General features: G+C 42.4%; 1 protein-coding gene across 6 annotated transcripts; it reads left to right on the forward strand.

The window, feature by feature from the left end:
• The first annotated feature begins 2,369 nt into the window (after nucleotides 1–2,369).
• PRXL2A (peroxiredoxin like 2A) lies at nucleotides 2,370–12,429 on the forward strand. 6 transcript variants are annotated; one of them, XM_064716836.1, is made up of 6 exons: nucleotides 2,370–2,524; nucleotides 8,275–8,454; nucleotides 8,823–8,914; nucleotides 10,753–10,893; nucleotides 11,653–11,817; nucleotides 11,950–12,429. In XM_064716836.1, exons 2-6 carry the CDS (start codon nucleotides 8,277–8,279, stop codon nucleotides 12,046–12,048), a joined length of 675 nt encoding a protein of 224 aa, XP_064572906.1. In that variant the 5' UTR covers nucleotides 2,370–2,524; nucleotides 8,275–8,276; the 3' UTR covers nucleotides 12,049–12,429. The 6 variants fall into 6 exon arrangements, with proteins under 6 accessions (XP_064572906.1, XP_064572904.1, XP_064572905.1 ...); XM_064716834.1 differs by having other exon boundaries at nucleotides 2,418–2,546; nucleotides 8,274–8,454; XM_064716835.1 differs by having other exon boundaries at nucleotides 2,448–2,555.
• Nucleotides 12,430–13,747: the final 1,318 nt, after the last annotated feature.

A 13,747-nucleotide genomic window follows, 5' to 3' on the forward strand; every position in this document is an offset into this window, starting at 1 on the left:
GTCTAACAATACCCTTGGTCTAAGGCTGATTTATAGAAGCATGATCCAACAAGAAAAAGAAAAAAAACTCCTGAAATAATGCACAGCTTTGTCATTCAGTACATGAATTGAAAATTTCGTAATACTAGATCATGTTTTAGCACAGCTACTGATACACTGCATTCTGACTTACAGGCATGCCAGGGAAATTTAATTAACTGATGTACAAGCAGTTTACAGACTAATTCTCCTCATTCACTGTTATAAAACTGAATTATGAAGAAGGCAGGAAGTGAAAGGCTGAATGTGTTTTTTAAGAACATTCTTCAAAACCTGGGAACTTGGAGATTAAATATTGGTGTCTCTCATCCCTTTGTGAATGTGTATGTGTTAAAGAGTTTATTAGTCTCTTTTTTAAAGAGGAAAAATATATGAATAACATGTGAATAAGTGTATGGAAAAACTTAACTATAATAGATCAATCTTAATATGATTTTATCAAGAGGAAAACACAGAAAACCAAAGAAGGTAAGTTCTTGTTTTCCTGCCAAAATTTCACTACTTTTTGAAGCAATGAAGGCAAAGATATTTTAATAAAGACAAAGTAATTTTTGCTGCAACTCCATTAATGCAATACAGTAGCTTTTCAAGGAAAGCAAGCTTTTCTGGAGGTGTGGGTAGGGAAGGTTAGATTCCAGTAGATTTTCATGACACCATATTTCTTTGGATTCTGTGTCTATTAGATGTGTGCAGGCATTCAAATTATTTTGCTGCTTTGTAAAGTAGGGGGCTATGAACCAGATGTGTGGGCTCAGATTTTGCTGCATTTTTTGCAACATTTTTACAATAGGGACAAATGAAATCGGAGTCCCTTCAGAGAGGAACTGCCTGTTACTCTCGCCTGGTGCCTTGTCATGGACTCCTGCCCAGAGAAAGAATAGATAGATATTTTCATTTTGTGATAGATGGGTTTTTTTCTTCCTCAGCAATACTGGCTACCATAGAATTGTGACAGGCCAGCTACCAGGCTGTTAGAGGTGTAATGTGCAGAAGTATCTTTAAGAAAAAAGTTCATTTTGTGTACTTACCATGGAAACAAAAATAATGGAGCTGCCATTTTGCCATTGCCAAATGTTGTCAGCTTGGTCCACAACCATAGTCAAATTCAGAAGAAAGGAATCTTGACAGCCTGCAGAAATTAGGGTTTCAATTATGCAATGATGGCTGACAAAATTTGCCAATCATTTTTTTTTTTTTGCTCATAATGTTTTTCTAAAGATTGCAGTGTCAGCATGGCAGATACATATATTCAGATGTTGTGATTCAATGCTGATTGAATTTTAAAAAAATGACAAAGTCACTTCAGCATATTATGTTTGGTGTTGACAGAAAACCAACCCACACTGCTTAAGGAGACAAAGCAGAGATATTGTTTCATGTACTTCCCAGGAAAAAAGCAGCCACAAATTAATCCTTAATCCTTTCAAATTCCCCATCTCTTTCAGGCAATCTGGTAATGCTGTTTCTGCCATGAGGTTTGCTTACGCTATTTTTTTACTGCTGCTAAGGCTTTAGTGCTTTTTACAATCCATTTGATTTCTAAAATAATGTGTGTAGATAAAAGCATAACTACCACAATTTTGGGCAAGAAGACTCAAAATCTTTTCCTTCAACTGCCTGAGCCCATGCCATTCTGACGTGTGCACTGCAACATGGTGCAATAGGCTCTTTTGCAGAACGTGCTATTCCATGTGGCTTACGGGCAGCACATGGCTGTGCTGTGCTCTGCTGTAGGAGCAGAGTGATAAGGAAAGGCCATTTTGTCTACTTAAATTTGAAACTTTGTGAAAAACAGTGAAACAGTGGTTGGTGGAATGTAGACATGCCAGTAGCATCAAAAGGGTTATGTTCATTCTCCTGAGCTACAGTTGTGTTACCAGACAGACCAGACTGTTCTGTCATTGCTACTACCTTGTTGTTGTTGTTGTTGTTTGGGATTTTAGCTGCCGGGTTAAGAGGAGATGTCAGGAAATAGTCTCAATGTAGTGAAGACAGGTCCTCTGAGTTTGTGGTTGGAGTGGTGCCCAATGACCACAAGTATCTGAAGAGCGTGTTTGTTAAACGATGTTGTGACATGTTATTGGCTGGCTTATCTGAGCAAGTATATTCTTGAATGCAATATATATGCAAACATTCTAAGTGCCCCATTAATCAGATTAGTTGAATGATAAGCTCACTACATTCTTGGACTCAGGTCGTTGTGGGTTGGGTGCTTTTTTGCCTTGCCTATTTAAGCACTGTATCCCATAATGTATTTCATTTCTCCTCTTAGCCAGAAGCTGCAGTAGCCCCCGAGAGGCCACAATGGGTTCGGAGAGGGAGCAGAAGGCTTTCATCCGCTCCAGCCGCTAACGCGGGGCTAATCCCGCTGGCCGCACCGGCGCACAGCCGCGGGCCGAAGGGCACCGAGCGCGGCTGGCAGCGGGGCGTGCGCGGAGGGCGCCGGGGGCGGTGCCGGCCGCAGCGGCCCGGGAGCGGCGGCGCTGTGAGTGCGGGGCCCGGGGCCGCGGGGCGGGGTGAGTGTGAGTGCGGGGCCCAGGGGCCGCGGTGCGGGGCCGGGATGCGGGGTGAGTGCGGGGCCGCGTGTGCGTGCGGCGCACCGGGGATGGGCGGGACAGTGAGTGCGGGGCCGCAGAGTGCGCGTCCGGCGGGTGGCAGGGTCGCGGGTCCCGTTGTGCCGGGCTGTCCCCCATGGGCTGCTCTCTCCTCCCCGCTGGCCCCGGGTCGCGGCCGCAGCGCGCTGGCCGGGGGAGGCGAGCGCTGAGCACCGAGGGGCGGCTGGGGACCGCCGCGGCTCTCGCCATGCCGAGGTTTGAAATCCTGCCCTCGTGGTTTGGCGTTTTGAGAGATCCCTGCTTGCTAGGCAGTCTTATGCCGTGTGTGAGTAGGCACAGCAGGATCCGTGAAGGACAGAGAGGCTCCGTGCTTCGTTTCTCATTTCATTCGCGATGCACTGGTTGGGTTCTGGGTGCAATCGCTCAGCTCAGGAAATCCACCTTGGATTGACCAGCTTGGAGGTCTTCCAGCCTTTTCTTTTATAACCAGAGGAGCACTGTTCCCATGAGAGCTGGTTCATAACAGACAAGGGGAAGTGAGGTTGTGTGGGAATTATTCTGCCCTGGGTGGGTATAGTGTTACAGCCTCCTTCCTGCATAGAGCCCCTCTGCCTTATGGGGTGCAGTTGAAACGTGTCCGTTTTCTTGTGTCTTTGCTTTTATTAGCAATTTTGCTGTTATGAATTGTATATTGTGAGAAATGTGAGAGTTAAAATATAGAAAGTGAAAATATAAGCAAGGCCTAAGAACCCAAAAGGGTGGGAAAATCTTTATTTAACCTTGAATCTTAGAATTCATGGATCCACTGTGTGGGAACAGGAGGGATCACTTGCTGCCTAGCACGGCTGTGCTTTCAGTAAATGCTGACTTGTATTAGTGGGTCTGTTGGTTTTCCCTTTCCTCCACCACCTCTTCAGACTGACACAGAGTGCAGCTTTCCTGTTCTGCATCACCAGCAGACCAAGCTGTGACTTCATCCTGTGTTATCTTCAGACAGGTACTTTTTGCAGTTCTGTGCTCCATGAAATATCTCCCATCTCCATGGCATCCATTCACTGACTCATTAGAGATCTGAAGTTTTCCATTCAGTGTCTAGCTGCCTGTTCCCTCTCAATACACCAAGAGAGCTGGGAGATTTCCAAAGCCATGTGCCAGAGCTCTTTGCTCTCTCTTGCTCTAAAGAAGAGGCTTGTTGAAATGTTGGGTTTCTTTAAAACAGTCCAAGAATGGGGATAGCAACTTTCAAAGGAAGGAGTATGGTTTGTTTGCTTGACACAGCAACTTTCTCTACAGCTACGGCCACAGAATTCAGTAGTGAACCATGCCCAAATTGGGAAAAATCTAAAAAGATGATTGTTATTCTCAACACAGTGTACTGTTTGTTAGGGCTTTACAATGCTAAAAAGAAAGGAGAAAAATAATCCCTTGTGTTGTGAAAATTACATTTATGCCACAAGAAATGCTAGGAGGCTTCTCTGTGCATTGATTTTGGTGTTTACAGACCAATTTAAGTTGGAAGAGTATTTCTAGGTTTCTCCAGTCAGATCCTGGCTTCAAGCAGGGCTAAGTTTGAAGGTCTGTCAGGATGCTGTATTTTGCAATCCCTAATGGTATTTAAAAGCTCGTGAAATCTTGATGAGCATGTTACCAGGTTATTGAGAATTGTAAATTTTCTTTATAGGAGGTAACTTAGAAAGCTATTTGTAGTCATGACTCATTTTTGGGGGGTGGGGGGAGGTGGGAAATGTCTCATAAAAAATCAGCTCAACTTGTTTGGGATATGCAAGTTCTGACAAAGCTTTGAAGCATTTTTAGGCTTGATATGGAACGTCTTGGGGAAGCTGGAGTGGGGGTGGAAGGAAGAACATGCAATGGTCAAAACCACTTGAGGCTAGAGAGTATTTGCTAGTGCTGTCCAACTTGCAAGACAGTTTTCTTTTTAGGAAAAGTATGTGAGGAAATCTGTTTGCTACTCTGAGTCTTACTGGCATCTTGAAAACAGAGGGACACAGCTGCAATGGGTCCTGTTTATACTTAAAATAAATGTTTAAGGATAGCTGTCCTTTGAATGACAATTTTTTCTTTGGTTGTGGGTGGGAGGGAAATGAGGCATCTAGAAAACAACGTTTTAAGTGGTCTTGACAAAAGTGAAGACCCTCCACTAGCACTTAAAACAGGATTAATAAGGTTAAGCTGGTTCAAATTCTGGTTAACTGACAGGCCATAAAATAACTCACTGTTACTTTGTAGATCTCTTGTGGTCACCACGAAAACACACACACAAAAAGATGTTTTTCCTTTTTTCTTTGGCCTGTACTGTTTAAAGAGGAGTGTTCATTTTTTTTCTGGAAGTTTTAACAGAATTGAGAAGTTGAAGATCCGATAGTCTCAGAGAAAATGATGTGTTTTAGCAAAGGGATGTTGTCACTAAAGCAGGTAACTGACTATAGAAACAGTGGGTTAATTCTCCATAGAGGTATGGCCTCTATACTAATAATTTTTTCCTAATATTGTGCATTGTGATGACTTTTTAATTTTTTCCAGGGTTGTTGGTATTGTTTTGGCATTCTGCGTGCATTTTTGAAAGGATTAGATGTAGAATAGGCTGAAACACAGGGGAAAAGTTACTTGTAAAAACGCCCAGTTCTACAGAAGAGCGTGGCTTAGCATGCAGATCTAAAAGTTTTGTGCCGCGTTCCCAGCTTCAGAAAGGCTTTTTGTAATCCCTGTGCCTACCCGCCCCATGGAAAGGCTGACCATGTGTTCAGATAAAAAGCAAGCCAGGAGGCTGAACGGTGGGGATCCCTTGAACTGAGCCTTGCCCTGGGTTGGCCAGCGGTGCTGGTGCTGGGGCAGAGAGTGAGTGGGCAAGGGGAGTGACCGGGCAGGGAGAGTGACCGGACAGGGGGAGTGACCAGAGCGGGAGTGACCGGGCCGGTCCCGGAGCGGCTGCGGGCTCCTCCCCAGCCCAGCCCTGCCCTGCCCTGCCCTGCAGCACAGCCGGGCTCCGCTCCTGGGGCTGCGCTCCCGCGGGGCGCTCCGCAGCCCGCATGGGTTCTGGTGAGTGCTGCACCCCTTGCGGGATGCTCTCCTGTCTCCTCCCGTGGGTTATGGCTTGTGGGATGCTTTCTTGTGTCTTCTTTCTTGTGTTTAGGATCCTGATCTGTTTGTATTTTAAGGCAGGGAGGGGAGGGTTGTGAAGTCCTTTTGAGCTTCAGATGGCCTTCATAAACAGCAGCCTGCCAGAAATGGAGCTGCTAGTTGCAAGTGCTGAGCTGTTTTCCAGTCAGTCCCGGCACTCGGGGTTCAATGACATGATGCGGCAGGGCTCAGCCTGTCTCGTTAGCAAATGGTTTAATAATCCTGCCTGCTGCTTCCCGTGCATATTTTTCAAAGTGGCTCATTATGGTATTTGCTTAGCAGGGGAGAAATTTAAGTATCACCCTGCAGAGCTGCATTTTCCTTTTTCCTATTTATATAAATAGCAAAAATTTCCCATATATATAAGGTTGAGTTTTTGGTCACTGTGTGGAGAGTGACAAAGAGTCCAACTACACTTAATGATCGCCTGGATCAATAACTACTGATTGGAAGCTGACTTTTAGAGATGCTCTTTATGCTAATAAAAATGAAAAGCTATGTGAGAACTACTCATTAATCACTTGCCACAAATTTTGTAACATTTTTGTACACAAATGATGCGCACAAGGGTTTAATAGTTGGGTTCCCCCTCCACTGCCTGTAACTATAAATGAAAAAAAAACAAATCACTTCTTGACCTGATGAGATTGAAATCCAAATAACTGGGTAATCCAACTCTGGGAGGGAGCAGGGCTTTATCCAATTGGGCATGCTACTGAGATTTTAAGTCTTAACATAAGGATATTGCTGCATTACATATATTTGGAGTTACATTTGCATCATTCCAAAGGCTGCGGTCAGGATGGTCTCTGATAGGTGTCAGAGGCAGATATTAAAAAATGTCATTACAACATGACTTCATGTTTGAAAGACGTATGTAAAGAAAGCAGATGGAGTCAAGGAAGTTTTGCCTTGGTTAGGAACAAGTGGTGAGATAGGGTGGGATCTGTTCTCTTATCTGCATGATGTTTGTGTAAACTGGCCTTGTTTCTTGCTCAGGAGCATGGGTCACTTACATTTTTAGATACCATGATACTGCCTCCCTTGAAACCAAGTATGCTGTTAAAAGAACAGTGTGTTCTTTTTTTATTTTTTGTTTCCCAATGTTGCATTTGTTTATCAGTAGTATTCTGATTCAGGATTTAAGGATAAAAAGGGGTTTTCTCACAGAGAATTCTGAACACAAAATTGAGGAGCTACTCCTAATTGTTTCTGAATTCTGGCAACTATGCTATGGGGATAAAGATGGTGTGTATGTCTGGTTTATTAGCAGTCACAGTTCAAAAGAGTAATATTTTCTTACATTTATTGAGGTGGGTACCTCATCCATACAAAAGTATATACAGACAGCAGTATTTACCAAAATATTCTATCAGGAAATAGGGGTTTTGTGAAAAAAAAATTGATTCTCCATAATATGTAATGCTACAGTTGTGTGAGTGCAAATACAGTGCAAATACACAGTCCTTGAGATGTAAGTGTACAGTGACTTCTTGTGCTGCCAAAACTCCAGTGACTCTTGTACCAGTTATTACAGAACTGGATCTTGAACTTTGTCCGTGAGGCAGGGCTGTTGTGATTTCCAGCATCCTCAATAACTGATACTGCCCCAGTGGATGCCCTTTGCAGGCTTGTGAAACACTTGCAAGGGTCAGCATTGGGCTGTGGGGGCTTGTGGAAGGTGGTTAAACAAAATCACCTCCCAACTTGAGCCACCACCAGCAGGGTTTGTACTTTAACGCTGGAATATTTGTATGTGATGGTTCCCCCTGCAATGCTGTTGGTTCCCAGTGGTGTGTGTGAGTGCAGCCTGTTTGTTCCTGCTGTCCTTTCTGCTTTAGCAAGAGTGGCAGTGAGCTAGCACAGAGGAATAAGGTGCTGTCCCAAGCATGTTTGCAGTGTCACTGGGTAATAAAATGGTTGCAAGTCTACATTTTTTCTGTCTGCAGGCATGAGCTCCAAGTTTGGCTTTGTGCCTGCTTTGGTTCTCAGTGGGGAACTGTAAGGAATGTGAAAGGTTACCAGTTATGATGAACCAGATAGAGCAGGTTTAGATTTTTTTTCCCCAAGTCTTCTATAGTATATTTGTAAACTTCACTGTTTAATATAGATTAGTGTGTGTAAAACACACACTAATTTAATTTACAAATCCTTCCCTTTTATTTGAAAGAAACTGCTGCCTTACTGAAATAATTTAGATTACTGGCTAATGTACAGGTCATATTGTTAGAGGCTCTTTATTACACTTTGATCATCTTTCTCCTCATTGCATCTGAGCACTTAATTATTGATATTTTTGGCTGGTGGCAGGGAAGGATAAGAACATCTTGTCAATATCTAGTTTTGATGTGGGTCAGCCACAGAACTGGAATGTGATCTCTGTCTTTTAAAACCCCTTTCAGTACATTAATAAATATACAGACCATCTCCATTAAACCAAAAAATACCTGCACGAGCTTTTTGTTGTTTAAATCCAATTCCTCATCCTCTACCATCATTGATGTTCAGTTTTAGAGCTGTTCTTCCTTTCTCTTTCCAGAAATGTCCTTCCTGCCTGACCTGGGGGCCTTCACCATGGGCATGTGGTCTGTTGGCCTGGGAGCCATTGGTGCAGCTGTGACAGGGATTGTCCTTGCTAACACTGACTTATTTTTGTCCAAGCCAGAGAAGGCTACACTGGAGTTTTTAGAGGAGATAGAGCTAAAGACTTTGGGATCAGGTAAGATTCTGGCTATTTCAGATCACATTCTTCAAGAATTGGACTTTTATAAGAACCTTTCTAAGGCCAGGGCTGGAAGCAGTTTTCTTAGTCTTTCCTAGTTGTGACTTGTAGTTGAGTGTCCTTGATATCCAATACTTGTGGTGAAGGAAAAACAATCAAAACTGTTATTTCTGGATGAAACAAGACACATTTCTAAAAATCAATAATGCAATAATCTCCTTTTAAACATATAGAATGTTTTTCTGTTAGAACTGTATTTGAATGTGGAATTCTCTGCAGTGCTTTGTGTTGGTCCATAAAGTATTAATTATTATAAATAAGACTGACTGATATTATTGTTGGTGTTGTTTCTCCTGTGCAAACAGAACAAAGGACATTCAAAGCACGTGAACTATGGAAGGAGAATGGTGCAGTGATCATGGCTGTACGAAGACCTGGATGATTTTTGTGCAGAGAGGTACTTGCTGGGCTTGGGAGTTAATTAAGAGTTGAGGTCTGCTTGCATATATAGTCTGTAAATAAAGGGAGGGGATGAATAGCACAGTCATCAAATACATCTAAAGTATCTGAAAGGTTTTGTTTCATGGTTAAAACTGGTCACCAGCTACCAGCATACTTAGTTTCTTTTGCAGCTGGTTTGTATGGTCCAGGCCCTGAGCTTTTTCCTTCTGAAGGTGATGGTTACGTGATTTTACATCTGCCAGGGACCTAGCCCATGGTAATTAGAAGGGGAGATTGCACAAGATTCAGTTGGTAATGAGTCTTATGAGCTATTTTTATATATGTAGTCCAAAATAAGTCTCTGTGGGCCAGGTAGTGTCTGGTCAAATACAGCCCAAGACTGGATTGGCAGAAAGCCATCAGATAAAGCTCATCTGCAAAAAAGAGGTGTGCACAGAGGGAGTACCTCTTGGTTCTGGGTGCTAAATGTGAGGCAGGAAGGTACAGACTCTGAAGATAAGGAGTTTCTGTTCCATAACAAGGTGGGTTGAAAAACAAATTTTGATCCTTAAGTTGACATTAGGCTCCTTGGGTGGAGCTCCTTGGAAGCAGACACCTAAAACACGATTTGAATGTACCCAGTGCCTGGGAACAGCCATTGCACCTTGGACATTATGTTTCTCATAGCTATAGGGAAAAATAGTTATTATGTTGTTACTCAGTGCTCTATAACATGGAGTAATTAATTTTGCAACCTCTTCATTAAGGCATCTGCTCCCATCAGTAGTAAGTGCGTAAATACGTGTAGAATTCATGGAAGGTCCAAGTGCTCTGCTCTCTAACAGCTGTAGTGTAGGCAGGAGGAGAATGCACTCTGGTGCCTGACTCTGTAACTTTCACACACTCAGTCAGGAATCCCAGAGTGATTTTTTTACTATTAGCAGCAGTAATATTACTGAAAGTTTCAAATTTTCCTGTATGCTCATCCCTATCTGTTTGCTCCTTGGTACTCAGTGAATTCTAGATATCCTGCTAGCCTTTCAGTTAAGGTATTTCAGTGAGGTGACTGAGAGTGATCATGCAAACTGTGACCATGTTTTTAAAGTGTGGAGTTGATTTTTATGTGGGAATTCTGTCCAGTAAAAATGACCTTTCTCCATGGGAGATAGGAAACATTTTCAGTGCACACTCTGATCTGTTCAAAATCTCAGGGATCTTTGTACAAACTGTGTGAATTGGGATTCCTTTAGGAGAACAAAAAACCGAGCAGATGAGTGGTGACACCTTACACTCTTAAACACCAGAAAAAGCAGGTTTGCTTCTGGGATACTGAAAGTCTATGAGGAAATTCCCTGATTTATTTTTTTACTGGAGGAATTAGGAAGGAGAGTGTATCTTCATTACTTACTGTAAACTTGTATAGCCTGCTTTTGCACAGAACCCCTCAAAATACTTTGCAGAAGGACTGAAAATGATGGATGTCAGCTTGGAAAAAAGGATTGAAAATTCTGAAAAAGTGATGTGCAGGCATTGTATTTCTACCATTCTCAAATACTTCAGAAGATAATCGAAGCCGTATTATAGGCAAAGTATCTCTACAGCTTTAAATTAAAAATATGTTTTATCCAGTAAATACTCAGAAGAATCTGCTTCCTCCATGTTTAACAAAGAAAAATTGTAGTAAATCTGATGAAGAGCTGCCTAGGAGTGCAACTAGTTTAAATGTTACAGGTCTGTTTCTGGCTTGTGCCTCAGGCTAGAAGTTGTGTGTTTCTGATGGTCTTGAAATTCAAGGTGAAGCTTTCCAGCCTCCATTTATTGATTGAAATGTTTGGGTTTCTTTCCTTTGCTTAGGAGGCTTCTGAGCTCTCCTCTCTGAAACCCCAGCTGTCCAAGCTGGGTGTCCCTCTCTATGCTGTTGTCAAAGAGAAGATAGGGACTGAAGTGGAGGATTTTCAGCATTACTTTAAAGGAGAAATCTTTCTGGATGAAAAGGTATAGTGAAGCTGGTGTTCTTTTGTTTAAAAACAATTCGATGAATGCCCTCTTGGAGGCATTTGTATAAATAAGTAGAATGTAGTCTGATTGCAAAAGGGTTTAGCAGCACTAGAGTTTGAGAAGTTAATTGGCTTTGTTTTTCTATATTTATATATCCTGCTGAGCCTACAAACTGCAGTGTAGCAATGCACTGATAAGGTGCTGTGGCAGGATTACTCCTCCCCTTCAGCAGGTAAACAATATGGCCTGTTAATATTTATTCCTTTCTTTCACTGGCTGTGTGACCTGCTGATGTTTATGATGTGTGAATCAAGGTTTGAAGGTGACACATATAATTAATTCATGATGTACAGGCCAGATTGCAGTGATATGGCTTGTTCCAGTACACCAGCACGTGCTGGATTGCCAATCTCATGTCCTACAGAGCCACCGCCCTGCTTTCTCCCTAAATCAGGAGACACATTTAAAAATCATTTGGGTTCTGAAGAAAAAAAGACTATGTAATACTCAAAATCTACTAGAGGATCCTTTTATTTTCTCTCTCCCCTCTTGCCTATGTGAAAGAATCAGACTGAATTTAAAAAACCCCAACCACCAACCAACCGAAAAAATATGTTTATCACAAAGCACTGCTGTTGTCAGCAGTAGGGATGTAGGTGTACATGGGGCTTAAATACTTGTGGATGAGCTTAAAATCCACATGAATGAAAAGTCCTTTTCCCTTTGTTTGCTGACATATTTTCTGTTCCCCTGCAGAAAGGGTTTTATGGTCCACGCAGACGAAAAATGATGTTGTCCGGCTTCTTCCGCTTGGGAGTTTGGCAAAATTTCATCCGTGCTTGGAGAAGTGGATATAGTGGAAATCTGGAAGGAGAAGGATTCACCCTGGGAGGTGTATATGTGATTGGGGCAGGAACACAGGTACTGCAGGCTGTCTAGGAGGTTTTTTTCTCTCATATAAAAGCAGAAATTTGTTTCCTGGAATTGTCTGGTTGGGCAGTGGATCTTTTGCAGGGAGACATGTCTGAATTTCTCTCTTGTGTCTTTGATTAGGGTGTTTTACTGGAGCATCGTGAGAAGGAATTTGGAGACAAAGTCAGCCTTCCTTCTGTCCTTGAAGCTGCTGAGAAGATAAAACCACAAGCTTCATAAGTGGAAAAACAGTTGCACATGTTTCTGATTAGAGCTTGAAATGTAGAATGTATCCATGTCTTGAATGTGTGTTGTAATTGCTTAACTCTTTAGTGATCAAAGCACAGGAAAGGTTCTCTATTCAAACGTAGAAAATGATGAAAATCCTCTTGTTGTTTTTGGTTCCCTTGCAGCCTTCCAGGTGGTCAGGATTTCCACTGGTCCTTTGTATCTGGCTGTATTAATGAAAGGCTGAGTCTAAAATCTGACCTAGCCTAGATGTTTCCAGTCAGAGACAGTCGGTTGAAAACCTGTCTACCTAGGGAAACAAAACTCTTCTAAGGCTGTAGTAATGGAGCACCAGCTGAGGGGAAAATATAATAAAACTTTCCATAAATGAAATGCCTTTGGTTTTTGCTTTTTCATTGACATGTTAATACATCTGTGTTTCTAGAAGGCTACACCCTGTCAGTCTAACTCTGAGATTTTGCATTCAAGACATGTCACTATGTCTCACAGTGAATTTCTTGTTAGTTCACTACTGATTCTAGATCTTCTAAGTCCACATGATTCCTGCCAAGGAAGATAATTGTGGCTCAAGGGCAGGTTCCTTTTTGTATTTAAGATTCTTTTTAAAAAATTTGCATCCTTATGGATGAAATTCTGACTTTTTTTTTCTTAGTATTTATGTCCAGGTAAAACTGATTTTAGCAAAAAAAATTTCTATGCACTTCAGAGTCTATTTTTCACAGTTCCCAGAACCAGCACTAGCAGTGAGAATTTTGAGAGATTCATATGTTTTATTTGGAAACTAAATAGGAAATGGACTCATGTATGCTGCTATCAGCTGAAACTTGGGGATGAAGAAAGGAACAGGATTTGAAGAGTACAGCAGCAAATTGACTCTGTGATATGGACTTTCTCTGTAAAGGCTCTCCTTGGAGCCATGGACAGGTGCAGAGAAACGTGAAATAAAGAATTGTGCCTGGGGGATTCTTTTCCTGGGTTTTACTGCTGCAAGGCAGTACTGGTATGGTGTGCTGACAAAAGCCCTGAGAAGTTCAAAGCATTGTGTAAGTGTCATTTGTCTGCAGTCAGCACAGGGATAGTGGGAGTGCAAGGGGCAATGAACAAGAGGTGCTAAAAGCAGTGGGTGTGCAAGGGGCTATGAATAACAAAGACCTTTAGCAGGAGTGGTCTGGATCGTGGCTTCTCTAGAGTTCTTTCTGAGTTTGCTTTCTCATGGGAAATAGAAAGCTTTGCCATTGGCAGAGAATTGGTCTTGCACAAAGACCAGCAAAGGAGGTACTGATCTTACACCTGCATTTCAGGCCTTGTCCCAAGGGCTGTTGGTGCATTTCACATAAACATGAAATGTGAAAGGCATAAACAGTCCTTGGAGAATGGGATGGAAGCCAGATAAATTGCTATAAACTGAAGATAAAGTGAAGTGCCTGTAGAACCTGCTGAATCTGGAAAGCATCTCCTTACAATTTTGTGTACAGGCAACTGAATTCCACCCACTCTGTCAGAGCTGGGACTGCAGGGAGCCTGAGATGATGACAAGGATGCCATGGGGCTGCAGCCCTGCTCTCAGCCTACCCAAAGGGACTGGAAACACAAGCAGGAATATGTGCTGTCCAGCATTTGGGAGTATAATGGCTGTCAAACATATAAATCACTAATACTACAACATGCTGAAGTGTTCCTGTAATGTAAA

The sequence above is a fragment of the Zonotrichia leucophrys genome, chromosome 6 (assembly GCF_028769735.1).
Source record: "Zonotrichia leucophrys gambelii isolate GWCS_2022_RI chromosome 6, RI_Zleu_2.0, whole genome shotgun sequence".
NCBI lineage: Eukaryota > Metazoa > Chordata > Aves > Passeriformes > Passerellidae > Zonotrichia > Zonotrichia leucophrys.